This window comes from Plectropomus leopardus, chromosome 13, assembly GCF_026936395.1.
Source record: "Plectropomus leopardus strain MGB_pleo_1.0 chromosome 13, ASM2693639v1, whole genome shotgun sequence".
In the NCBI taxonomy this organism is placed as follows: Eukaryota; Metazoa; Chordata; class Actinopteri; order Perciformes; family Serranidae; genus Plectropomus; species Plectropomus leopardus.
The window spans coordinates 11,863,819-11,889,060 of NC_142188.1; the positions used below are offsets into that span (position 1 = coordinate 11,863,819).

Consider the following 25,242-nt stretch of genomic DNA (forward strand, 5'->3'; position numbering starts at 1 on the left):
GACTTTGGTCCTGGTCTGTTTATTTTCCCATAATTGAAGAAGCAATCTTGGTGGACATTTATTAAAAGTCTGTTTCTCCCGAGAAACACAGAAACAGCAACAGAGAGCATATGTGGAATCCATCAGGATGAGATCTGTTTGCTGAAACATTTTATTACACATAATGAGTGATAGTGAGAGGTAGCAGCCTTGAGAGAGCAATCTGACCTATGCATCTAAAATTCATAGTACGTGTAAGTTAATGGGGATTTTCTGCTGATAGAAGTGAAACCCACGTTGTTTTTCCAGTTCTGACACCTGTTTGTGACATTCCTGACATGTTTCCAATGCAGCTTTATGTTTCCCAGCCTGCCTCTGTCTGGCTTCATGGCTGCACAGACCACCATGGCATTTTGGAGTCCATGAGCCGCATGGCTGCATGAATGAGGGGCTGCTTAAGCAAACAGACTGATGAGGCTGAGAGGTTGTGCACTCCGGAGCAGCGTGGGGGACCCTGATTGATCCACAATACTATAGCAACGAGCCTGTAAGATCCAAGATGGCTCTCAGTTCGCTTTGGGTCTCATTTAGGGCTGGATAAGCATCGAGGCACCTCACCTACGATGAAATGGATGAAAAGTGACAAACGTGTTCATGTAAGCACTCTGACATATGTACGATGTATGTGGACACGAGTGAACATACTGTGTGTGCCATACTGTATGATGAAGGCTATCCACTGATATGTGCACACGTGGATTTCAGGGGTGTGGAGGGTGAACACAGGATGTCACCCTAAGCAGAGGGCTTTTATTTTTACAAACTTTTACATAAATTGATACAGAAAAGGCACAAATTGGTGCATAAAACTTCACCAGAATGCAGGATTTTAAGTGTACATGCTCAAAATTTTCCTTCCACAATATGGGTCATTCTATGAAAACGTGCCATTTTGCATCCCTCGACCAAAACCGCTTTGTAAATCTGATTAAACAATAAATAAAAACCAAACATTTTATAAATTAGTTTTCATTATATGTCTTAAAACATAAAAAGAAGTTAATTGTTTTTTATTTCATTTTTTTTAAAGTATTTTAAACAGTTTTTTTGTGCAAAGCATCTTGCAGAAATTGCGAAAATGACCTGTCTTTCAGAAAGAATTTTCAACTTTTTCAAGCTATTGAGACCAAAAAAAAGCAGTTTATATATGTATATATATGAGTTTTAATATTCTTCACAGACCTTTCCCAAGTGTAGTTTGGGTTTAAGCTCACTCAGGAGTACAGCAGGGGGCAGTCATACTCTGTTTTGCATTTGTTTGACACATAACTCTCTCACAAAGCTTTGGACATACACGTTTATAGGAAAACCAAGTAACAGATACAGAAAACAGGCCCTCTCATAGACTTTGAAAATCTTCACTAAGACAAAATGTTGCATTCAAAGCAATCACATGATATCAATATTAGCAATGTAATCAAACAACAAGAGATTTAAAAAATAATAACTGTATACTGTATTTGTATCTGTTGTGTTTATTGTGTTAGGCCCCTAGAGGCCAGAGAATGATGTTGTACGCTTTCACCAGTACACACCTGTGGTGACTGCAACTACAATCACTCTCTTTGTCTCAGCGTGTCACTACACCCTGAAGAAGGCAACAGCCGATATGCACTGGTGTACTTTTAATGTTTCTAGCCCGATGAATTACAGGCCTTTTGTGCTTTTCAAACCATCCTGAGTACCTGGACCTGGGTCTTTTATATCACAGTTTTTTGGTTATAAGTTCCTCCTTTTTTAAAAAAGCAACATATGTTGGCAAACAAAGAATATGATTGTCAATTCAGTGTTTTTGTGTGGCAAACTCCACAGGGTCTGTGTACTTTTATGTATCCTCCCTTATTCCTTCATTCTTTCTGTTGTCTAAATACAGTAATCTTTGTGTGCCTTTACGAGCACCTTAAAACCTTGTCCGTGCCAAATTTCCATCTACACCGCAACAACTGGAGGTTAATTTGAGTGAAGTAGGATTTATCTCCAGGTCTCCCCTCCTTCACCTGTCACAACCAGTTACTGCACGTGGCCCTCTAGAGTACTTGACCGTTTCCAAGACCACCAGCTAAATTTAAGTCACGGCTGAAGTTTTTAACATTATCTCTTGGTTTCTTGGTGTAGCATGTTCTCCTGATGAAGGGCTCATGGAAACAGCTGATTCATCTGCCAAATGAATTCAACAAAATGGGCACAGTACTGTCCAGGTAAAGAGATCTGCTTCTTGTTTTTAAAAAATATCTGAAACAGTAAAAATTGGTTTTGTGTTTAATCTCTAATGTTGCTGTGTAACTTTCCCGAGATTGCACTTCTCTGTGAGCATGTGTCTCTGTGTTGGTGTCAGAGTGAATAACAGTTATAGAGCGGCCTCTCGACAGCCTGTCAACACATCCCAAACAGTCAGCAGCATCTGTGACAGAGAGGTCAATAGCATTGGCAGTGGCCATTCCTCTGTCATACCTACTCAGAACAAAGGTAAAGGGAGTATTTTTACTTCTCTCAGTCTTAAATGCACACACGACTACTACACACAGACACACTGAACTCTTTGCATTTCTTCCGCCTGCAAGCAGTGTGTGAACCAGAGGAGGTGCTCGTTCCTGCTCAGCCAGTAACAGCTTGTGTAGAGAGAGGCTATATCACCCCACAGCAAGTGTACAACCTGCTGAGCGCAGAGGAAGGCCAGCCCGCTCTGTATGATCCGTATTATATTCTCATCCTGGACTGTCGCAGCGCAGAGAGGTGGGTGCTGCACGGATACACCAGTGCTCTGTCATACATCATATGTATATTGGCTATTATGTTTGACCCAATAAAGGCAACTTACAGTAAAATTCAATCCATCAACAGCACAATCTGGCCACGAAAGCTCTAAATCAACATATTTAGCTCAAGAAAAACCTCACATAAATACCATTTTTTGCAAGATTTGGTACAAGATTGCATAACCTTGTACAGGTGTTGCTTTTTTGGTTGAAGAAACATGGACAGATGCTGGAAAGTTTGTTTTCTATTTAGCCATAAGAGGACCTAAAACAATGTTGCATCTAGTTACCTGAGGTATAGTTTTAGGGATAATTCACTTATTTAAAGAATAACCAGAGGCATTATATTTGGGGTTGTTCAGCAATCCGTCTAATTCTTGCGAATGTGATATCTCAAGTACGCCTACAGTGTCTGGCTGTTTTAAGAAATAATTTAGCTTTTTTTTTTTTTTTTTTAAATGAATTAAACTGTATGGTCTTTACCTGTTCTTTCCATCTTCAGGAGGAGAGATGTTTGCTGTTAATGTCCTCCATCTTTGTATGCAGTCTATGAATAAGAGCCACATGCAGACTAGGGAAGTTATTGAGAGATGAACACATTAATACTTTTAGTCTTTCCATGGAAGTTATGGAGAACAAAAAGAATATTGCCAGCCTCATTCTTTAAGAAATCTACTTTGCAATAGAAGAACAGCTGTTGCAGTTGGGATACATATGCATGTGCATAAAATAATGGAATGTGTTTGTAAGGGACGTGGACAGGGCACAAAGGAGGTCTGCACACTTTGGGGGCTCTGTGAAATAGTTTCTTTTTCTCTAACATTTTGATCTACGAGATCTTCCTCAGGCCTTGTACATGGAAGTGTTGCCTTGAAAGGAAAAAAGAAATAACAAATTTATTGGAACCCTGCAGTGATGTCTTTTTTGTCTTGCACCTGAGTACTTGCATGTGCATACACCCCCTCTTAGGTACAAGGAAAGCCACGTTGTGACGGCGCGGGCCGCTGTGACGGTGATCCACCCTGTGCTGGGCTGTCTGATCAGCTGTATAGAACTGCAGAAGTATTCTGTAATACTGCTGTATGCAGAGGAGGGATGCAGTCCAGGTCAGTAAACCACATTCACACATTACTAACAGCTTTTAACCTCCTACTGAACTGTCTCGATGAAATGTAGGAATTTTGGTAAATTCTTCATCTAGAACCATCATCAGGTCAAAATTTTTATTAGTCCAATATTTTGTTTAATGATCTACCTGTAAAACAAACAATGCTCCCGTCGGCCTAAACTTTTAGGCTGGATTAATTTTTAAACCAGATTAAATCATGGTCTAAATTAAAATTCTGTTGCACCGTACCTTGATACTATCTTAAAATTACGAAAGACCAAATTTAAGCCTCTTTTTGAATTTCACTTTAGTTTTTACTCTAAACCTAGATTAAATTGAATTCTGTTGCACCATAAATTTAAGCTCAATTTTAAACTGTGAACCAGGGTTCACTTTAAATCCTACAGTTGAGAAGGCTTAACTTTTACAATGGCTGCCTTTTTGAGATGAATTAAACAAAACAATGAAGTTCCTTGAAGAGAGTTGAGAGACAGACTCAACCCACATAACTTTTATGATGATGATGAATTTTTAATTCTGCTGTTGGCCAACACGTTTTTCTCAAAGGAGGAAAAATTAGAGCCTCTCTGCCAAGCCATTATGAGTACCATTAAGTTAGCAGCACCTCTTAATAGGTGCAGATTACAGTGTGTTTATGTGTAAGTATTTGTTTAGCTATAATTTTAATTTCCATTTTAATGCATATCCCTATTGATTTAAGTCAGTTTAAATCTGTTTCATAAATTAATTTGGCCAAACCAAGACTCATTTTTACTGGTGCAGCAGAGCTCTACCTAATTGCACTGGAATGCCATATGTGAATGCGAATAGTTCAGCAAATCTCAAGCTCTGTTTTTTTTCCCAATTATTGTTATCATTTCTCACTTTATCCCACTTTTAATCACCAACTTTTGTAAATATTACATCTTATTATTCAGTTCAGTCTTGTTATGTTCTTGGCTGTTGCTGAGGCCCATCGTAAATCTCAGAGTTTCGCTCAGGTTAAATCTGGATCATTTTAAACTTAGTTTTACTAAACTTGATAAAAGCTAATCTTAGATTAAATTAATCCTTGTTGGTGCTACCCCGCCTTGTTGACATCTGCCTGGTTATCACTATGATTTCTTCTCTCTGTCTGTGTTTTGATGCTGTGATTGTTTCTGCGTCTCTGTGGCTGCTTTAGTGGGCAGTGTGAAGGCCAGGACAGACTCCCCAGACCTCCAGCGCTGTTTCTTCCAGATTAGTGCTTTGGGAATGGACCCTGTCATCCTGCTGGGGGGATTTTCAGCCTTTCAAACCCTTTATCCTTTCCTCTGCACAACACGTATGGTCCTGCTGGAACCTGAGCGGCACACTCTCACCATCTACCCCTCAGAGATCCTGGAAGATGCTCTTTACCAGGGCTCCTACTCCCAGGCCTCTGACTACCGCATCATCAAGGATCTACACATCACACATGTGGTCAATGCCACCACCAACTGCCCTGATGCTTTCCCCAACACGCTGTGCTACCTGAGGCTGAGTCTGAGCGATGACACCCAGCAGGACCTGGTGGAGGCACTGCCGACGGCATCCAGGTTCATCAACTCGGCCCTGATGAGCGAGCCTGCCGGCCGTGTTCTTGTCCACTGTAGCACGGGCAGGAGTCGCAGCTCAGCCCTAACGCTGGCCTTCCTCATGGAGCATCGACGCTGGTCACTTCTTCACGCCCTGCGTTGGTTGAAGGAGAGGAGGCCATGCACTGCACCCAACATGAACTTCCTGCGTCAGCTCCTGACCTATGAGGAGCTGCTGTTTGGGAGCAGACTCACTTCCCTGAGCGACATCCGCCGATGACTGTTTGGAGTAGGAATAAAAATAAGGATACACTGGATGTTTTTTGGGTTTTTTTGTACAGTTCACATTGAAAAAAAAAGTTCAAAGTATGCTTAGACTGAACAAATGGAGAAGTATTTTTCTTCTGCAATAGATACCCAAAAGCACTTTTTACACAGAGATCACACTACATTGCCACTGCTAAGTCCTTTTTGAATGCAGCCTTTATGTTTTTACAAAGAACCAAACAACGGCGGCATCATGCCGTCTAAATGTGTTATTTTAGACAGCACTGAATCAAAAGAGACGTGATGGGTGTGACATGTAACAAACAGCGTCTGCCTCATGTGTGACATATGAAATGCGTAAGCAATGCTTTCTAAACAATAACAATCATTTACCATCTCTGTTGTAACGTGGCTCATCTTGTCCTCTGCTCGGAGGGTAAGGAACTCCCTAATCTCAATGTTTTCCCAGATTGCGGACATTTTTGGCTGTTCTTCTTTGAGTTAGCTGTTAACTGCTGTCAGCTACTTTTTAAATCTCCTGTGGTGTCTATGATCCCGTCCTGCTGGCTGTCTTGTTTATTCAGACCTATTTTGAGCACTGGTACCCAAGCAGCATAACAGCACAATATTCCTGCCTTGAACATGCAGTGTAAAAAGGGCTAAAGACTGGAAACTGATGTTTACCCCACAAGTTTGAATTTTTTTTTGCTTCATCATCAAGCCATAACCACATGGTGTTTGTTGTGCTATTTGCCAATAATGACAACAATGATACAGATGTTTTTCTTCATGACTTATCTCTGTCTCAGTATCATATAATCCTTGTTATTTTGCTTTATGACACTTGATAGATTAATAAAGTGTATTTTACATTACAAAGGGTTTTCAGTTCTATTTCACAAGGTGATAATATCCTGATACTCAGAGCATGCAGCCTGTTAAGCAGTTTTCATGTGAAAAATAATTTTTAAAAAAACTGAATGGAGGCTTGCAAATCGCCGGTGTTTCTCAAAGACATTCAGTAGTGTTTGTTAACATCTGAATATGCCACGAAGATTTACCTCCTTTGCCATCTTTCTCTGTCTCTGGTCTCTCGCTCTCTCTGTCTCTCTCTCACACACACACACACACACACACACACACACACACACACACACACACACACACACACACACACACACACACACACACACACACACACATACTTAGCTCCACCCTGTTGAACTCAGTAGCTTGCAGCTTAAATTCCCTCCCTCCAGTCACACTCTTTGGTATGGGAGGGAGGAATTTTCTGGAATGTGGCAGAAAGAGGAAGAGGATTCTGCAGGTGAAAAGTGTGTTTGACCCAGTTAAAAATGGCAAAACTATTCAAAACACCAGTTTAAATGTAGCTATTGAACCAAATGTACACATGCCTTACCAAAGCTTTATATCAGTGAAAATATATGGTTAAAATTTGATTTTTGTAGTAATTGGTGGATATTGACACATGAGTAAATGAATGAATAAAGCACATCTGACTTTTGCAATTTCAACACGTGGCAAAAGGGTGACGTTACTTGGTGCACACACTTACTTTTTTCACATTAAAACCCCCAAAACTCATGACAGTCTCACCGCGGGTCAGACAGCTAGACACCTCCCCTAGCAGTTCACAAACGCCAGCCCCTAAAGTCTCTAGTAACGGCAGACTTTATGCATGTGAGAATCTGCACGTAGCATTCAGACTTTTAGGACTCCAGCGCTTCCCACCAGATGGCCAACAGCGCGTCGAAATATCACTTATAGGACGAGCTGCTGCGCTGCGTGTTCATCATCTCACCGCGGAGTTAACTGCACCGGTGGAGCTGAGATTTAGGAGGACAGGACACCCGGCGGGGACACATATCTGCAGGATGCGGTTGTTTAGGTAAATATTGACTCCTGAATCAGATAACGTAGCTAAAGCCACTCACTTTGTAGCCTTTCGGGTAGTTATCGTGTCATCCTACTGTTATAAACCGTCTTTTCACCGTGTTTACCGTTTTCAGTTGCGACCGTTAAAACGCCGTTCTGTATGCTAGCGGTTATTCCACTAAAGTTCGGTTAGCTTGCTAAGCTAGTTGAAAACTAGCTAACCTGAGTGAAACTTTGAGATTTGCTATTGGTCTCGGCGGCAGCCAAGAACATAACAAGACTGAGCTGAATAATAAGGATAAATATTTACAAAGGTCGGTGAGTAAAAGTGGGGGAAAGCGAGAAATAATAGTAATATTTTTTTTAAAAAAAAACAGCTTGAATTTTGCTGATGAAACTCTTAGCATCAGTGTTATGGTATTCTAGTGCAATGCAGCGTTGGATGCTGCTGCCTCCGCTCTGCTGTACATTACAAACACACAATAACAGCATTATATAGCACACATTTTATTTGTTAAGACATTCTTTACGATAAAAGTCAAACAATGTGCCATGCTACGCACTTCGGTGAGCCCTCAGTATTTGGGGATAAAAGCTGGAAACTTATAGTTTTGTCGGTTAGCTAACAAGCAATATTAGCTTGGGAGTAAACGAATAGCGCTAGCTCACTTCCAGAAATTAAAAGTGCCCCTGTTGTGCTGTTAGTGACTTTCAAAATTTATGAGGGGCTTTTCTATCTGAAATCAGTCAGGCTCCATTGGGCAGTTTTCAGTCCCTCTCATGAGTTTCACCGGCGGGGAGGGGCGAAGACGTGGCAGTCCTCTCCCATCCACATTCTGTTATCTGACCCCACAGCTTCACTCCCTGTATAACTTGGAGAAAATAGCTGAGATTAAGTCAATTTCTCACTGATTAAGTTGCTAAAATACAAAGGACACTTAGAAGAGTAGACTTATATTTGTTCAGAAATACAGTAACTACAGAAAGTCTCACGCAATGAATTGAATATTTGAAAATTCACCATAATACCAGGGTTCCCGTGGATCCGTAAAAAGTCTTTAAAGGCATTGAATTTATTCAGATAAAAATAAGGCCTTAAGTGTTATCAAAATATCTTAGATCAGTCTTAAAAATGTTAAGACATAGGAAGGAGGATTTTGTGAATTGTGTTTTTTTCTGACATTTCATTGTAAAATCTTAAAGTAAATGGTACCTTTAAAAAAACGAACAAAGTAAAACGACAACAAAAAAATTAATGCCTCTCACATTATGTCATTAAATTAACCCCAAAGTCATGCTTTATGTTCCAATAAATGTCAGGGCAAAATCGCCCCTTGTTGATATGGGTTCATTTATTTATTTTTATCATCAGTATGGTTTTTTATAAAATTGTTCTCATATTTTATTATGGTTGGTTTTTGAAAAAAAGCCTTAAAAAGTCTTAAAACCCACTTGCCTTAAGCTGTAGGAACATTGTAATACGCTGTAATATCTAAAAGGGTCTTAAATGTGTGGATTCTACCCACTTTGTTAGCCCTGTAGGGATTTACACCAGGGTATCTGCAGGTCTTTAAAACATTGTAAAATGTCTAAAATACAATTCTAGATAGGTTGGATCTTAAAGGTCATTAAATAGTCTTAAATCTGAATATGTGAGGTCTAAATGGCCAAAACATTTGATCTAATTGAATGTATCCATCTTTTAATTTTGTTTTGTCAAAATAAGTCCACGCTTCTGATGTTTGAAATTTTTAAACCTACCACTGAACCTAATACTTTACTCTATACTTACACTTATCTGCTGTCAAAATTTAGATTAACCTAACTATTAAAAAACTCTAATAATAACCGGATTCCTACATTAAACCTTCCTCTGCACTGTAATTTTATACTTTCCTGCAATCTGAGAATAATTTGTCTAAAAATGTGTCTTTAATTTGATTAAAATTTAAGCTCAAAATGTCTAAAACCACATTAAATTTAACTGTCTGATAACTGTAGATATCCTGTTACACTGTAATATAATAGGCTCATTTTTTATAGGCAATAGCATACAGTACAGCAATGTAAAATATTGCAAAGTCATGATGACAAACACACATTAATGATTTTATTAATAGTTTTTGTTGGAGGTTAATTCTCCTTTGAGGATACTGTGGATACATTTTATTACAAGCAACAATTGGGTAATTTTATACAATTTCTTTTGGATTTATGTTATATCCAAAATGAAAGAGCAAAGCTTCCTTACAGGGAGAAAATAATTGGAAAAGAGGTAGTAATACCAATTTATGCACCAATGGTAGCCCTAAAAGCTATTAATATAATACACTATTTTGCTTTACGAAAGAGGTTAAGCTTTTCTTTCAGGCGAAAGGACTTCACAGAAGTGCTTGTGTTGCTTTAGCTACTTTAAAGGTAACAGGTTGAGTTCTGGTCTCAGTGGTTTGTTGAAAAGTAATTTTAGGCAAAGCAAGAAACCGTAGAAGTGACAGAAAATTAGTAAAAACTTCTGGGATGCAATGGACATGCCAACTCATTATTTACCAGTGTTTTCTGTTTTCTTGAAATGAGAGAATCTTCTTTCCACACAATTAACACAAGGCTGTGAGGTAATAAAAAAAAAGTCTCCTAATGAACGTGTCTGAACAGAATGCAGCCCAATTTGCACATAGTTTGAAAAGTCAAAAAACAATGTAAACGTTTGCAAAACAGTTTTCTAAAACTGGTTTTATCAAAATGCATCACAAGTGTCCAACAAGTTAAATGCTAAATGGCCATCAGGAATGTTTTGGAGTCTTCACGTCATGTAAAAACATGTATGCAGACTAACACTCACACTTGTATGGCATGACACAGGGATCCAAATTATAACTGTAAAACTTAAAGCCTTAATCTTGACATTGCAGTTCTACAGTGTTATAAGAAAAGAGACACAGTAGCTGTCGACTTGCGATTACAATAATTATATTCTGTTGAGTTTTTATCCTGGAAGTCGCAGAGGCACATTATGGTATCTCTGCCTAAATGGCATCACAGATTCTGGAAATAGGATAATGAGTTAGGAAAATGGTAATTTGCATCTTGCCTTGGAGTTGCTAATTTAATATGCTTTAATTTAATATAATTTAATTCTGCTTTAATACATAGAGTACTGACAGATTTATTTTCCCTCTCTGCTGCTTGCAGCTGACCTAAATTGAAATTTCATGTGAAGTTATTTTTTTTATTTTCACTGAAGGCTTGTCTTTGTGGCAAAGTTTGAACCTGCCCAAACCTGTTGTCTGCTATAAGCGAAAGGCTTAAGAAATCTGCAGAGATTCTGGTTTTAATGCATGACCTTTTTGCCACTTAGTGCATGTGTGTGTATGTATATGTTTGCACAGCAAGCATGAAGGTGAGTGTTTGCATAGGTTCTTTTGTGTGCAAGTGTGGGTGTGGGTATTTAATGGGTATTTTTATTTGCACTGGGTAGTTATAGTGGCATTACCACTATTGTACCTGACAACTTTTGTGCTTATACATTATTTGAAAAAAAACTAACAATAATTCATGTCATATTCAGCTATTATAGAATCAAAAAATATTGTAGAAATTCAAAGGTCATAGTTAACGTATCTGTGTTGTATAGTAAAACCAGGTTTTCCAGTTAACATCCCACCAAGAAAGAATAACTACCAAAGTCTGTACACAGCGCTGTCTTAATTTTGGATTTTTTTGGAATCATTTCTTTCCACTACTTTCCTCCAAGTCTACTTCCTGTGTTGGAAGCATTTTATCACAATGTGCTGCATGGAAGCTGGGTCAGCTTTGGGACTATTTTCAATGCCATTTGTAAATTAGTTTGTTAACAGGATATCTCAGATATGTGCCAACATACATAATTTACGATTTGAGAAAAGTTAGGTCACTGGCCAAAGAACAAGTTGTGTGGATCCAGGAATTTTTGAAAGCAAAATTCTCACAAATGGATGTAACCCATGGTGTCTATTGTAATGCAGTTTTTGATGTAGATCTAAATCCAAATGCAAATATAAATCAAATGTTAAAAATGTTCTTTTATTAGTACAGTAGTGAAGATGTCATTATACCAGCAGTAGTGGTAGCACCTGCCTGCACATTTTGTCCTGCAGTCTGTCTCTTCTCTCTTCTAATTTCTGTCTGAATGGGTAGAAAGATCGCAGTGCCACTCCTCACAGACCTGACGCCATGTAGTAGTTATGGTAGTGCCAACTCCAAAACCAAACCGGACACAGTGACAGTAACCACAGACTTATATTTGGCTTTGTGTGGTGGTTGGGAGGCTGCACTTCTAAAGCAATGAAAGAGTCTCTTAGTTCAAGGGTTTGATAACTTATTTTGCTTAACCCTTTGTTGCATACGAATAAATATTTTTTGTCTGCGTTTCCTAAATGGATAGTTTCCACAAAAAACAAATAACATCTTCCAACTTACCCCTAATAATATTTAACAATGCAAATAGGTTTTCTCTGGTTTTGAGATAACTGCTGCTGAGACTTCTCCTCATTCAGCAGCAACACCTGTCTGAAAATATGTCTGAGTTACTTTGCACAATCCACAGACCGTGCTGCCATTAGTTTTTATTTTGAATTAATTTCTGTTAAAGAAAAAAAATGTACACAGTCACTTAAATGGTGCAGGTTTTGCACCATTTATGTCCAGACAATCAGGTTTTGCATAAAGATGGAACAAAACTGGAAAGAGTAAAGGAATGCAACAGTATGATAAATCTTGGAGGTTTAGGACGATGGGGGAATTCTGGATGAGTTTTAAGGTCAGGAATGTTTGACGGGGCTCACTGGAAATAAGCTAAAGCAATCAAGACAGTAAATGACTAAAACTCAAAACATCTGATCAATTTTAGAGATGTTTTGGATTGTGACACAAACCTGCAATATTAAGTAATATGGGCCTGACATGACAGCCACTTGTCAGAAGTGATGGATGGCTGTATTTTCTTGTCGAGTTCTAATTTTTGTGTTCTCAGTGTACATATTTATTGTTGAGTTTGTGTTTTGTACTGTCTGTCTCTTGTGTATTTGTTGTTCAGTTTTATGTCTTTTAAAGGCCCATCTATGGATAGGCATTGCAAAATAGCTTAGTCTATAAATGCTGTGGTGTGTGTGTGGCATAGTTTTATACTAACTTGTCCCTCTACAAATAAACATTAAATAAAGTAAATGGAGACATCTTTTGGAGGACAGTGTTTAGCTCACTTCTGGTAGCAGTGAGTTTGATATAGTTACCTGACATCTAGCTGGCATTGTGACATTTGAGATAAATATTCAGCAGAGTGTCATTTGTCATGTACAGTATAACACAGTCAATTCTGTCATTTTGACATTATTTTTTAACATGCATGCTTCAGTTGTTGAGTGAATCTATTGAACAATAATTCTCTCACTCTTTCTTCAGGATGGAGCTGCCATGTTGGTGTTTGTTTTTGCTGAGCTCTCTGCAGTCGCTCTCAGCCCACAATGACTTCTTCACCTCAATAGGTAAAACCTTCAAGCCATGTATGATACTCATGTTAGAAATATTTCTCTCTCTGGTGACTTGTGCTCCAACATATGTAAGCAAAAGATTTCACATGTGGGATCCTGAAATGATCTGCTAAGATTAGTGATTCCCCTTTGTTCTTTATTATTGCAAAACTTGAATGTGCAGGTTCCTGCTCACCCTCAAAAAGTTGTGGACAGATGTGTAGGAGGAAATTGCCCATAGATGAAGAAAAGAGAATTCCCGCACACGATCCTATCACTTACAACAAACTTTATAATAAAGTAAACACTTTTGCAGTTGTCAGACCTTCATCATGTTGAGACTCAGTTTATTGCAAGTAATAGGACAGTGTGTGGAAATTTTCTTTTCTTTATTTATCATTAGCAGTATTACTGATGAAGTATTTCTGATTTGTATCCTCAGGCCAGATGACAGATTTGTTATACACAGAAAAAGACCTTGTCACCTCTCTAAAGGACTACATCAAAGCAGAGGAGAACAAGCTTGAGCAGGTCAAACGGTGAGTTTGTGTACAAGAGCACTCAAAAAATGGTGACTTTATGGACACACAATTCTAAATATTTCTTGTTAATAGTTTATTATTGCATGTGGATTCAATTGTAAGCAATGGATCTAACTCTGTATGACCATCATCATGACAGGTGGGCTGATAAGTTGGATTCCTTGTCCAACACAGCCATACAGGACCCAGAGGGCTTCCTGGGACACCCTGTCAACGCCTTCAAACTGATGAAGAGGCTGAACACAGAGTGGGGGAATCTGGAAAGTCTTGTACTCAGTGACACCACTGATGGTAGGACTAAAGCAGATCTGGTTCAATTCGTGACTTAAGAGAATGCTTCACCCACAAAATAACAATTCGTATGTCAAGTATTCACCGCGTTTCCTTGACTTCATAAAGAAAACATAGTTTTTCTTGCATGACTCCATGCTCCAAAAAAGGCAAACATTGTTTTTAAACTAAACAAAGTCTGCTTTTAACAACAGCAAAAAATTACCAAGACAGCCCTTTATAAACTTTTGCTTGACTCGTGCAGTAAAATACAAGTCTCATTTATCCAGTAGTATGTTGAGTACAAACACATGCATTTTTACTAAAGCATTACTTTCTAAAACACCTCCAAACAGTCTAGTGCACGGCGGAGTAGCGTGCCTGGGCATGCACACGCTTGAACTTGGCTCAAGTGGAGCTCATGCATTCACATGCTCACGGCCACTGCTCATAGGCGGAAATGTTTTAAATCATAATGTTTTAGTGAAATTGCAGTGTAAGACAGAGTATATAACTGATACACAAAACTTCATTTTGTGGGAGAAGTTTTCCCTTAAGTGTCAGAAGTTTGGAATATTGCAGAAAAGTATTAGAGTATGTTTAACATATATTTCAGAAGTGAGCTTAAGAAGATATTAACAAACAAAAAAACAAGCAAGTACTTTGAAAATGCTCTATATTATTAATTTATTTACTTAAAAAAAGATTTTCCAATAATATTTGAAATCCGTCTGAGCCAGGGTTTGCTATAAATTTTCCTTGGATTGGCTGATCTCAGCAGTGCAGCAGTGTCTTTTAGAGTGCAGGGATGTTTAATTTGACTTTTAAAAGACACTTGTGTAAATGTAGGGAAATCTGTATATGTTTTCTTGTTTAGAGATGTACATTGTTGCTCATTTATAATTGATGTGTTTTAGTAGAAATTGGGTACCTTGCTCAGTCACCTTAACATGAGTTACTGAGATAGAAAAGAACATTACTCACTCATTTTTGCCACATGTCTGGCATGATACAACTGCAAATCTCTCACTCAAAATCAGAATCACTCTGAGCAGTCTCACTGGCTATCAGAAAAGAGTTTTTATTCTCCATTTGGCTGTTATGTATCTCATACATAATCATCCCACTATGTCTCTCTCTGTTGTCTCCTGTCCATCTCTCTCAGGATTTATTTCCAACCTGACCATCCAGAGACAGTACTTCCCCACAGATGAGGACCAGACCGGGGCAGCTAAAGCTCTCCTCCGGTTACAAGACACTTACAGACTGGATGCAAACACCATCTCTACAGGAGACTTACCTGGTAAGGGCTTTAAATCTATGCACGAATCTCTAGTTTATCTTTTTATTAAGCGTTTAAATAAAGAGGCATAAACAGACATATCACAACTTCTTATTGTTTTTATTTTTATTTTATGTTATTATTTTAGGATACCCATTAACATCAGGCAAGGGACTGCCAATAAAAAATAGCTCTCCAGCTAACTCGGTTGCATTTCCATTTATTTAAATGTGGACTGATGTACGCTGTCCCTTCTTAAATAAGTAAATTACAAATTATTAAGTGCTATTAAAATCACAGTAAACAGAGGACCATACGAGGATGGAAGGTTTTCTTGGTTCTGGTCACTTGCATTATAAAGGAGATGGTTTAGTTTTCTTCAGTGCCAATGCTCTCCCTCTGCAAACTAGGAGTGAAACACAAGAGTCATATGACAGTGGAGGACTGCTACGAGCTGGGGAAAATCGCCTACTCTGATGTGGATTACTACCACACAGAGCTGTGGATGGCTCAGGCCCTGAAGCAGCTTGAAGAGGGAGAGGAGTCTGTTATAGATAAGGTGACAGTGATCGACTACCTCAGCTATGCCATCTACCAGCAGGGGGAGATTGAGCGAGCCCTGGAGTACACCAAGAAGCTGCTTGAAATTGGTGAGTTCCTCCACACTGTAGTGTATTTACAATTTTCAAAAGTATCCGGAGAAGCAAGTCCCTGCTTAAGGTATATTTTGTCACATAAACATAAGGTAGATTAGGAGTTGATGCACTTTTTTTGATGCATCAGTTTTTGTCTTGTATAGACACCGGACGGAAATAGCCTTCATTTTACCAAACAGACTAAGACAATAGTAAGAAAGTTAAGCACATTAGGATCAGTCTAAATTTCAAGAATCAAGAATTATCTTGTTATGTCACATTTTCCTTGAAATGAGCCTCTGAATTAATTTATCGTGTTTGCAAATCTTGCTTCTGAGAATTGAATAAGGTCATACTGAATAAATAGCATATAATTATGTTGTGTTGGAAGCTTAGTTATTTTGATTGCAGAATGTGTGATATTTTTAGGTGACATGGCTGCAGCCATCACTATTTGTAATCACCACTGTTATGTCTGTCGGTCTCTCATTTTCCCATTTTTAGACCCAGAGCATCAGCGCGCCAAGGGCAACCTGAAGTACTTTGAGTTCCAGTTGGAGAAGCAGAAGAAGGCTGCGGAGAATGAAGCTCCAAATGAGAAAGAGCGAGTAAAAAGAGAAACAAGTAAAAAGAAGGACAAATCCAAAAAGAATGCAACTTTTTCACTGATCCCAGAGAGGAAGAAGTATGAGATGCTTTGTCGTGGGGAGGGCATTAGAATGGTAAGGAGGACAAAAAGACACACAAAAACACAATTTCTAACTTAAAAGATGCACATCAGTTTCATCTCCTTTGTTGCCTGCTTTCCTATTCTCTCAATCAGACCCCCCGCAGACAGAGCCGGCTGTTCTGTCGTTACTTCGACAACAATCGCAACCCCATGTACGTGCTGGCGCCTGTGAAACAACAAGATGAGTGGGACAGCCCCTACATTGTACGCTACCTTGACATCATCTCTGACAAAGAAATGGAGAGGATCAAGCAACTTGCAAAGCCACGAGTAAGAGATTTTCAGTAGTTTAAGCGATCCCATGATGCCATATGATGCATATTTGAAGCTATAATGGTTGCTTTACAGTTACAGGGTTTATAGAAGGTCTTAAGGTGCTTGAAATTTTGAGGGGTAAAAAATCTGTCACAGGAATACCTTGAAAGTAGCCCCCTTTTTAACAAAGTACTAGAAAAATTCTTGAAGTTAAAATTAACCCCATAACATAGACTTGTATCTGCACTAACCAAAGCATCTTAGGCGCAGCGGCAGTTGTCGTCTGATATGACACACTAAATGAGATTAAATGATTGCTTGACGCATTGTCACGATTCAGGCCAAGATCGTAGGAAAGCTTGGCTGTAATTGGGCTGACAAGGTGTAGTCTGAACCCCGCATAATCCTTCACTGAAAAGAGTCATTGATCACATCATTTATTTATATTTAATTGAAAATTATTATTGAAAATTAGTTACTTCAAGTATATTCTTTGAAAATGAAAAATACTGATTGAAAAGTCCTTGAATTTCATTTTATAATGTCTGTATGAACCCTGTAGTTAATTGTGCTGTAGAAGGAATACTCATTAGGATTTTTCAGTGTCTGTTTTGTGATTTAGTGTGTTGAGAGGTGGGAGGTCAAAGCTGTGAGGCTGGTTGATGTGATTCTGCTAGTTAGGCAAGCACACAGGCACACACATACAAAGATGTGTGTCTGTGTGTGGGTAAATCATGTCCATGGCTTCACAGCTACGCAGGGCCACCATCTCCAACCCCATCACAGGAGTGCTGGAGACAGCGTCATACCGGATCAGCAAGAGGTAAGGCATAGCCAGGATCCGCCAAGAGCTGGGGGTGTAGGAGAGAGCTGAGAGGGAGAAAGTGAGATTTTCTCCTCCATTTTTCCCTTAATACCTCATCCCATTCCTCCTCTGCGCTCTCGCCCGCATCACTTCATTTCTCCATCCTTCCAAAGTTTCAAGGGTCTTGAGCTGAAGCACAGGATCCAGCTTTAAACAACATAAAGAATCATTCAGGGTTCCCATGGTCATGCTGATCACAGCCAGAAACTGTAAAAGCAGAGATTATTGTTGGATATTATAATTTCTGACAGTCTTTGAACACATAATTTGGGACGCTGAAAGTATGTTTGAATAGAGTTTGAATCTTATACGTTTGAAAAAAGGCTGGGTGAGTGGGGCAAGGGAAAAAAAGTTTTGAAATTGAATTCATAAAAATGTGTGGGAACCCAGAACATTCGTTGACCATTATTGGTCAATAGCTTTATTGACCAATAATAGTCAACGAATGTTCTGAATGAATAATGAAAGAAAAAATGAAAAATGCATTCTTATAGCCAATGACTATTTGGAAAAATAACATGGTTTTCTGAGGATCTGTTGTGGATATATTTCTGCACAGTTTGCCACAGAAAGGGGAAAAATGTTTTGCTTTTTCTGCTAGTAAATATTAACATAGATGCTTTTTTTGAGTCAGGAGAATTATCAGAGGCACTCACTGATAAATCTTTTGACGTGGAAAATTTGGTTCTTAGTATTGCCTTGTGGAACACTCTCTTTGCTCCTCTTAAGAATAACATTGACAACTAGTGACCGAATCTGCTTTTCTTTTCTCTCCCTCTTCCCTCCACTTACTTTCCTCTCGTCCACTTGTCCGGATCACATTCCATCACCTTTTTTTTTCTCCTTCCTTCATTCATCTGCTTTTCCTCGGCCGCCGTGTCCTTGTGCTGTGGAAACTACTGTAGTTAAGGCGAGCCACGGTGCATGACCCCCTAACTGGGAAACTTACCACGGCCCAGTACAGAGTCTCCAAGAGGTAAGGGGTCACAGGTTACCAGGAGGGCCACGATGCGTCCTCCAGCATCCTTCTCTTTGTCTTTATCTCTTGGCCTGGCTGAAACACTAATTTAGCCCTGCACCCAGTTAACACCATGGTAACAATAAAAATGCTTAGCTACACCTGGAAACTAGGCTAAAAAAGTCCTCTGTTGTTGTTTTTTGGTGTAGCTGAAATTTTTGTTGTTCTTTCAGTTTACCCGGTCATTAAAAGATTTTCATGGAACTGCACAGTTGTGACAGATTGTTTTTTTCCCCCAGCCATCTTTTTCAGGTTATATGAGATCCTGAGCACTGAACCTCTATTCCCCATTGCGCTTTACAGGAATGAATCTGTAGCACGTTCTCGTATGAACTCACTGCAGCTGCTGCGGTTTTACTATGCTTCCTCAACTAACATATCAGCAAGAAACTTCTGGATAAGGTCTGAGTCTGGATACACATAAACACACAGATAGATGTTTGCTGCTTATGTGTGAAGAGATTATTCTCCTTCTATTGCTGATGTTAAGAAAGTGTCACCCTGTAGTTGAAATGTCTGCTCCACTTCACTGGATATGTTGCTGCCTGTTGTAGGTTACATTTAAACATCTCACCCTTAAAAATAGCAGGCTTAGGTGACCACCATAACCCCCAAGTTTCTGTGGTTTTACTGTTCCTGGTAATTAATGTTTGGGTATGTGTGCACGCGCACATGGGCACAAGGGTGTGGTGTTTCTTTGATGTTTTTCTATGTGTACGTGTTAGCCAGCATGCATTTCCAGAGTCAGTGAACTTCTAGTGATAGAGGGAACAGACGGATGAACTCAGAAAAGTTTCACCGCTCACTGAACTGGATGCTTCAGGAAAAATGTGTTGGCTTGCATCATCCCTTCAAGAATATAACTTACTATAAACACAAATTTAATAAAAAAAAAAGATGACTCATTTCATTTGTTTCTTCATCTTCTGCAGATTTTTTTTAGAGACATAGCCATGAGACAGTGGGGGTGGGAGTAATCCCATAGGCTTTGTGATGTCTTAAAAAGTCCCCTAAATTTGAGTGTGTTGAGAGCAGATGCTGGAATTCTGTTACGTCGCATATATGTTGGTAACTTTTGAATTTTATCACAATATTTTTTATGTGGATACTGTGGCTTTTTAATACAGTAACTAAAAAAAGGCCTGTTTGAATTTTATGATGTGGTCTGTGGAGCTGCCATTGTGTCATGTTTTAATATTCCACAAGAAAGAGTTCATTGCAACACGCGGTCAAGGGCTTATTTTATCGGTGACCTTCTGTTAGACTGGGGTGTGAGAGTAAACATGAAAGGCAGGTTGTTTCAGGAAATCCATAAACATATTTTCCTGTAGTCCTCAACCAGACTCTTATGCGAAATACACATTCTCAAATGCACACATTTGCAACCAGAGCAACCCTGAACCCTGAGCTGATTGGAGATTCTGAATCTCGGGCCAGTATTCTATTTTTTTCGTCATACCTTCACTTCTCTTTTCTATCACCCGATTGCAATGCCAGACTTCAATTTCTTTTTTATGCTTTTCATGGCAACTTATCAGCATGACAGTCTCTCAGTCGCCTGTTTCAGAAGAAGTGTTTACTGCCATCTAGTGGACATTTATGTGCTTCACTGGCATACTGTATAGCACATCTGTCTTCTTTCTCAATTGATCTGCTTTCCCTCCTGTATTCCAGTGCTTGGCTCACTGGCTATGAGGATCCAATGATTGACACGATCAACCAGAGAATTGAAGATCTCACAGGACTGGAAATGGACACTGCAGAAGAGTTGCAGGTAAACCATTAAAAAAACATTCTCCTTCTTTTTAAATATCTTTTATATAAGGTAAAACCTTACTGAATCAACGTAGTTGTTATATACATGTCATATAAACTGCTATTGTCATGTCTGTGTAGAGCTGTGAGGCTGATATCACATTTTGTTGATCTCTGCAGGTTGCAAATTATGGCGTTGGAGGTCAGTACGAACCTCATTTTGACTTCGGGAGGGTAAGACCCTTTTTGATTCACAAAGTTAATATCTATTAAAGTACAGTAGTGGTAATATGGCAGGGCATTAAACCTGACACTGATTCTCTCTTCACAGAAAGATGAGCCAGATGCCTTTAAAGAGCTGGGTACTGGCAATCGCATAGCAACATGGCTCTTCTATGTGAGTAAACTCTTCCCAAATACACCAATAAACCAATGTTGTTAACTTTAAATTCAACTTACACTGTGGCCAAACTATCTTAAACTCTGTGTCGAAAATGCTGCAGGGTCCATCTTCACAAATGCAGAACATCATTTTAAACTCTAGTCAAGATCCTAATGTCAAGACACTGAGTATATAATGAACTATGCGTATAGAATGACATAATGAAGTAATGGTGCAGCCATAAAAGCATTGTGCCATAGATTTAAATATTCCACTCATCAAAGAAATCTTCAATGAAGCGTTTCAAAAGTGTTAAACAAGCGTTCAAAATTTTATATAAAATATTGTGAAAGATTGGATTTATGGATCACAATTACAGGATTATTCCAGTCGAAAAAAGTTGTTTTTTTTCCCCCAAAAATAAGGTTTTATTGACCTTTGCTACACTACTGTAAGTGCCTGTTCTAGTACAATCAGCGGACAATAACAAACTCACTATTCACATGGATTTACATTTTAACAGTGTGGGACACAAATTGCAATCTCGTTAGGTTAACTTCAAAAAGTTTGGGGTAGTGTTAATAAAAAGAAGCCTTAACCAGGCAGGCCAACTAACTCTCACCCCACATGGTGCAGAGCGAAGTTTAGTCCCTGGCTTTAAAAAGCGAGTTATAAACTGAGCAGTTGCATAGTCAATGAAATGAGTTAGTTTTTCATCTTTTTACCCATGGTGACAGCTTGGTATTATAAGTTAAGGATTTTGTTATCTTTGATTACGGACTTTTCCAGCAAGTTTTTGCTGTCACAAAAGTTAACATCAGTGTAATTCATGACTTGCTATGCTGGTGCAATAATGAGAATGTAACATTTGCTGGCAGGAGGAAAGATGGGACAGAGATACAACCAGTGATATTTTCTGTAAATAGTGCCTCAGAATACAATTTCAGTATTTTTGTGAAGCAGTTGAACAATTAAATGTATTCTAACCATGCAGAAAGCGTTAAATATGAGTTTCTGAAAATGTACTTGTAGCGCTGTAGAATTCTTTGTTTTCACAGATGAAGACTGATCTCTTTTGCCTCTCTGTTGTAGATGAGTGATGTAGCAGCAGGTGGAGCTACAGTATTCCCAGATGTTGGTGCAGCAGTTTGGCCCCAAAAGGTAACCGCTTGTGTTCTATCATTTCTCACATGACATTATTTCTGACTCAGTAGCTCTGTCTGAATTCATCATATTATATAGCCAACATTACGCTTTAACAAATCCTCAGGCATTTTTCTTCATTTTGAAGTATAGAACAAGCTAAAAATATTAGTTACTGAAAAAATAAAAATCAAGCAAAATGCTGTGAATGTTGTGTTTTCCACCCAGTGAAACAGGACCAGTTAGTCGGCACATTCACGCGATATCTCTTGCTCAACCAAAGGTCCCAATCAGACAGAACACGTTAGCAACGTGGGGTGGCTTTTTGTAATAGCATTTTCTGCTGCTTTGAAATTGCTGCATGCCTCGTGTTTCCGCTCCACAGCCCTGAGTTTTTGCAGGAGCAGGAACTCAGCAGAATAATGCCCAGTGCCATTGCTCTTTTTTCCCATTGTCCTATCAGTCAAATATAAGTTTTGGTTGTGACCAAAAGGCACTATGTGAGGCCACTGAGAAGGATTGGGACCATTAATGCAACAAATTAATATCTTTTTTTAAATTCAAAGTTAATAGAGTATGGGCACACCTCACAAAGATACATAAATCACATATGAATGTGAGTTTCAATAACATGTTTTATTAAATTCAAGCATGTTGTAATAAGTATTTCTAGGGCTTAAAATCGACACAGATTTTGCATTATATGCAGATTTTAGGGCACAGATCTGTGAGTTTACTTCACAACAAAACAGCAGTTAAGCTAAAGACAGGAGAGTAGTTGATTGCTTAGAAATAATCATAAAAAAAGATGCAGCAAGCTGCGGAAAACTCTCTGTCTGATTGGAGCCTAAAAAGGGCAACATTAACATGCAAAACATGGTCAGTTACTATAAGCAAATGTCTGTTTTTTTTATCCCGTCATCAAAATAACGTTTCAAAATTCCCCATCCGCCTCTGAGCATTTTTAACTGTCACTTTAACAATCACACAAACATGTATTTACATTTCACTTTCTAATTATAATTCCACCCGTCAGTAATTTTTAAGAATTAATTTAGGAGATTGAAGGTGACTTTCTGTTATTCCTTAAGTGTTTGCAACACTACTAACTACTGCTTCCCGTTAATGTGTATCACAGGGCAGTGCAGTGTTCTGGTACAATCTGTTTCCCAGTGGGGAGGGAGACTACAGCACCCGACATGCAGCTTGTCCAGTGCTGGTTGGCAACAAGTGGGGTGAGTTCCTCTTTGTCTGGTTCCTTATAAAACCATTTATAAAGACATGAGTAAATATCTTGTAGGAGATCATAGTATTTGCTGAAGAGAAAGTTAACTTGAAAAGCAATTTACTTGAGTTTATAAGCGAGAAGGGTAAACATTTGAGCTGTATTTTTAAGTAAAGGGCTTGTTTAAGGTTATGATGATTATCTTTTTATTGTTTCCATTTTAAGTATCAAACAAATGGATCCATGAACGAGGCCAGGAGTGGCGGCGACCTTGTGGCCTAAATGAAACTGAATAATGGAAAAAGAAAACTTCTTTGCCTCCCTGGCCCTCTCGCTCCTTCCTTGTGAAACGACCCAGGACCAAAGAACACTGCTGAAGATCACCAATGATACATACAGATACAGTGGCTCATTCCCTCACTACAAACACTCATTTTTTTTCCCCCCAGCTGTTTGGGTTTGAGATTGTTCGGGTTAATGTCGAGCCCCTGGACAGTATAAGCATTGCTGTGACAGAGAACACGTTCTTCAGGTTGTCGAATGGTTTGGAGAAACACTTGTGCCCTTTTTCACTCCCGTGTGGTTGTCTTTGCACTCTGTATGAACTCTAGCTCTGTGGTGAGGTTATTCTTCAGTGGTGACTGGAGAGACCAGCGTCCTCCTTGTCAGTTTGAACCTTAAAGTTTCAGTTCACATTTTTTAAGAAGCTTGTCTCATTTGTTGAATTTCTTTAATTTGTGTTGTTTTAGAGAAAATGAATGGATTTTTATAAACATTTTTTAACAATGGGAATTCACAAAGGCTGTACACTTTTCCTTTCCATGCACCACCTTTAAAACAATTTAATATTTTTCTTTGTCTATTATTCAGAGGGACTAAATTGGCATGCAGTAGATTCACAGAATTTCTCTCTTCTCTTTTTTACAGTCTCTGCTTCCAATAACTTCGATTTAAATACCAAAGTAGATGCTCGGTGGAAGGAATGAAAAGACTCTCACGGCACATAAGAAAATGGTCAAACTCCAAACAACAGACCACAATCCAGGGTAGGGTTTTAGTTGAAAGGAACACTTTATTCCCTGTAAGTTGTGCAACTGATCAGACATGTTTCAAGTTGCATGGCTACATCTATGCAGTACAATTTGACATATCACATAACTTGTTGGTCTGCCTGAAAGCCAAGTGTAGTTAACCCTTTGAAACTGTAGCAAATTGCCTCAATGTCTTTCAAAAACATGGCAAATAGCAACTTAACAAGAAATGCACTAAAAATTAGCACAATAAATGCCAGAATAAAATAAAAACTCATATAAATACACAATCTAATTTTAAATATATAATCTTAATAAATATAGTTTTAGAATATAGGTCATTTTCTCATCAGGTTTTAGTTTTTTTTGCAATTTGCCCTTTGATCCATGTTTTTCAAAGAAATCGTGTTTCAAAGATTTAAATACTTGCACAAGGCACCTGAACTCTGTACAAGAAAACTGATGTTGATCCAGGTTTCTAAGGGCTAAATTTGAATGATCACACCATTAGATAATGTGTTGTTTACAAATGCATGGACACACACAACACCAGTTATGTGCACCCCAGCGTTTCATAGAATTTAATATTTGTTCATCCTCTATGTCCCAGTGTTGTGTGAGGACCCAAAGCAACAAAGGAACAATGTTACATGAACATTAGGTTAAGAAAGTGGGCTGTGTAAACAACTTTGTGCCATGACAGGTTAAAATACCCAGTTTTTTTTTATGGAGTGAATGATTCTGGCAGGTTTTTAACAATGTCCAGTGCTTTTTCCAGTGAGAGATTTTATAGGTTTTCAAGGAAAGAAACATTTTATTTATATGTCCCAAACCAATTTTGTGTTGTTTGTGTCTTAAATCAAATTCTGTTTTTTCTATAATAAAGACAGTTTTATTGATCTCAAATTAAACTGTCCTGCGGCAGTCTGTGTGGGTGGGTGGGTATGATGGGGTTTTTTTAGGGGAAGGTATGAAGGCAGATC

At 38.6% G+C, this 25,242-nt stretch overlaps 2 protein-coding genes across 4 annotated transcripts; both read left to right on the forward strand.

Annotated features, from left to right (window-relative positions):
• Positions 1-280: 280 nt before the first annotated feature.
• Positions 281-6,567, forward strand: LOC148187673 (serine/threonine/tyrosine-interacting-like protein 1). Of its 2 annotated transcripts, none has more exons than XM_088086642.1 (6): positions 281-635; positions 2,155-2,237; positions 2,375-2,505; positions 2,601-2,772; positions 3,765-3,901; positions 5,087-6,567. In XM_088086642.1, the coding sequence occupies exons 1-6, from the start codon at positions 603-605 to the stop codon at positions 5,737-5,739; spliced, it is 1,209 nt and encodes a 402-aa protein (XP_087942768.1). In that variant the 5' UTR covers positions 281-602; the 3' UTR covers positions 5,740-6,567. The 2 variants fall into 2 exon arrangements, with proteins under 2 accessions (XP_087942768.1, XP_087942769.1); XM_088086643.1 differs by having other exon boundaries at positions 285-635; positions 2,604-2,772; positions 5,087-6,566.
• An 806-nt stretch (positions 6,568-7,373) lies between these two features.
• Positions 7,374-25,170, forward strand: p4ha1b (prolyl 4-hydroxylase, alpha polypeptide I b). 2 transcript variants are annotated; one of them, XM_042502060.2, is made up of 15 exons: positions 7,374-7,635; positions 13,059-13,141; positions 13,569-13,665; positions 13,808-13,959; positions 15,104-15,241; positions 15,631-15,870; positions 16,360-16,577; positions 16,679-16,855; positions 18,611-18,681; positions 20,398-20,497; positions 20,659-20,712; positions 20,810-20,875; positions 21,953-22,021; positions 23,142-23,238; positions 23,454-25,170. In XM_042502060.2, exons 1-15 carry the CDS (start codon positions 7,622-7,624, stop codon positions 23,522-23,524), a joined length of 1,647 nt encoding a protein of 548 aa, XP_042357994.2. In that variant the 5' UTR covers positions 7,374-7,621; the 3' UTR covers positions 23,525-25,170. The 2 variants fall into 2 exon arrangements, with proteins under 2 accessions (XP_042357994.2, XP_042357993.2); XM_042502059.2 differs by lacking the exon at positions 18,611-18,681 and adding an exon at positions 17,593-17,663 and having other exon boundaries at positions 7,375-7,635.
• Positions 25,171-25,242: the final 72 nt, after the last annotated feature.

Coding starts and splice junctions, on each gene's coding strand:
- LOC148187673 (XM_088086642.1), top strand. CDS start 603: ATGAAATGGATGAAAAGTGACAAACGTGTTCAT. Junction 2,506..2,600: donor CATACCTACTCAGAACAAAG/GTAAAGGGAGTA, acceptor TCCGCCTGCAAG/CAGTGTGTGAACCAGAGGAG. Junction 3,902..5,086: donor AGAGGAGGGATGCAGTCCAG/GTCAGTAAACCA, acceptor TGGCTGCTTTAG/TGGGCAGTGTGAAGGCCAGG.
- p4ha1b (XM_042502060.2), top strand. Junction 16,856..18,610: donor AGCAACTTGCAAAGCCACGA/GTAAGAGATTTT, acceptor AAACTACTGTAG/TTAAGGCGAGCCACGGTGCA. Junction 20,498..20,658: donor ACACTGCAGAAGAGTTGCAG/GTAAACCATTAA, acceptor TGATCTCTGCAG/GTTGCAAATTATGGCGTTGG.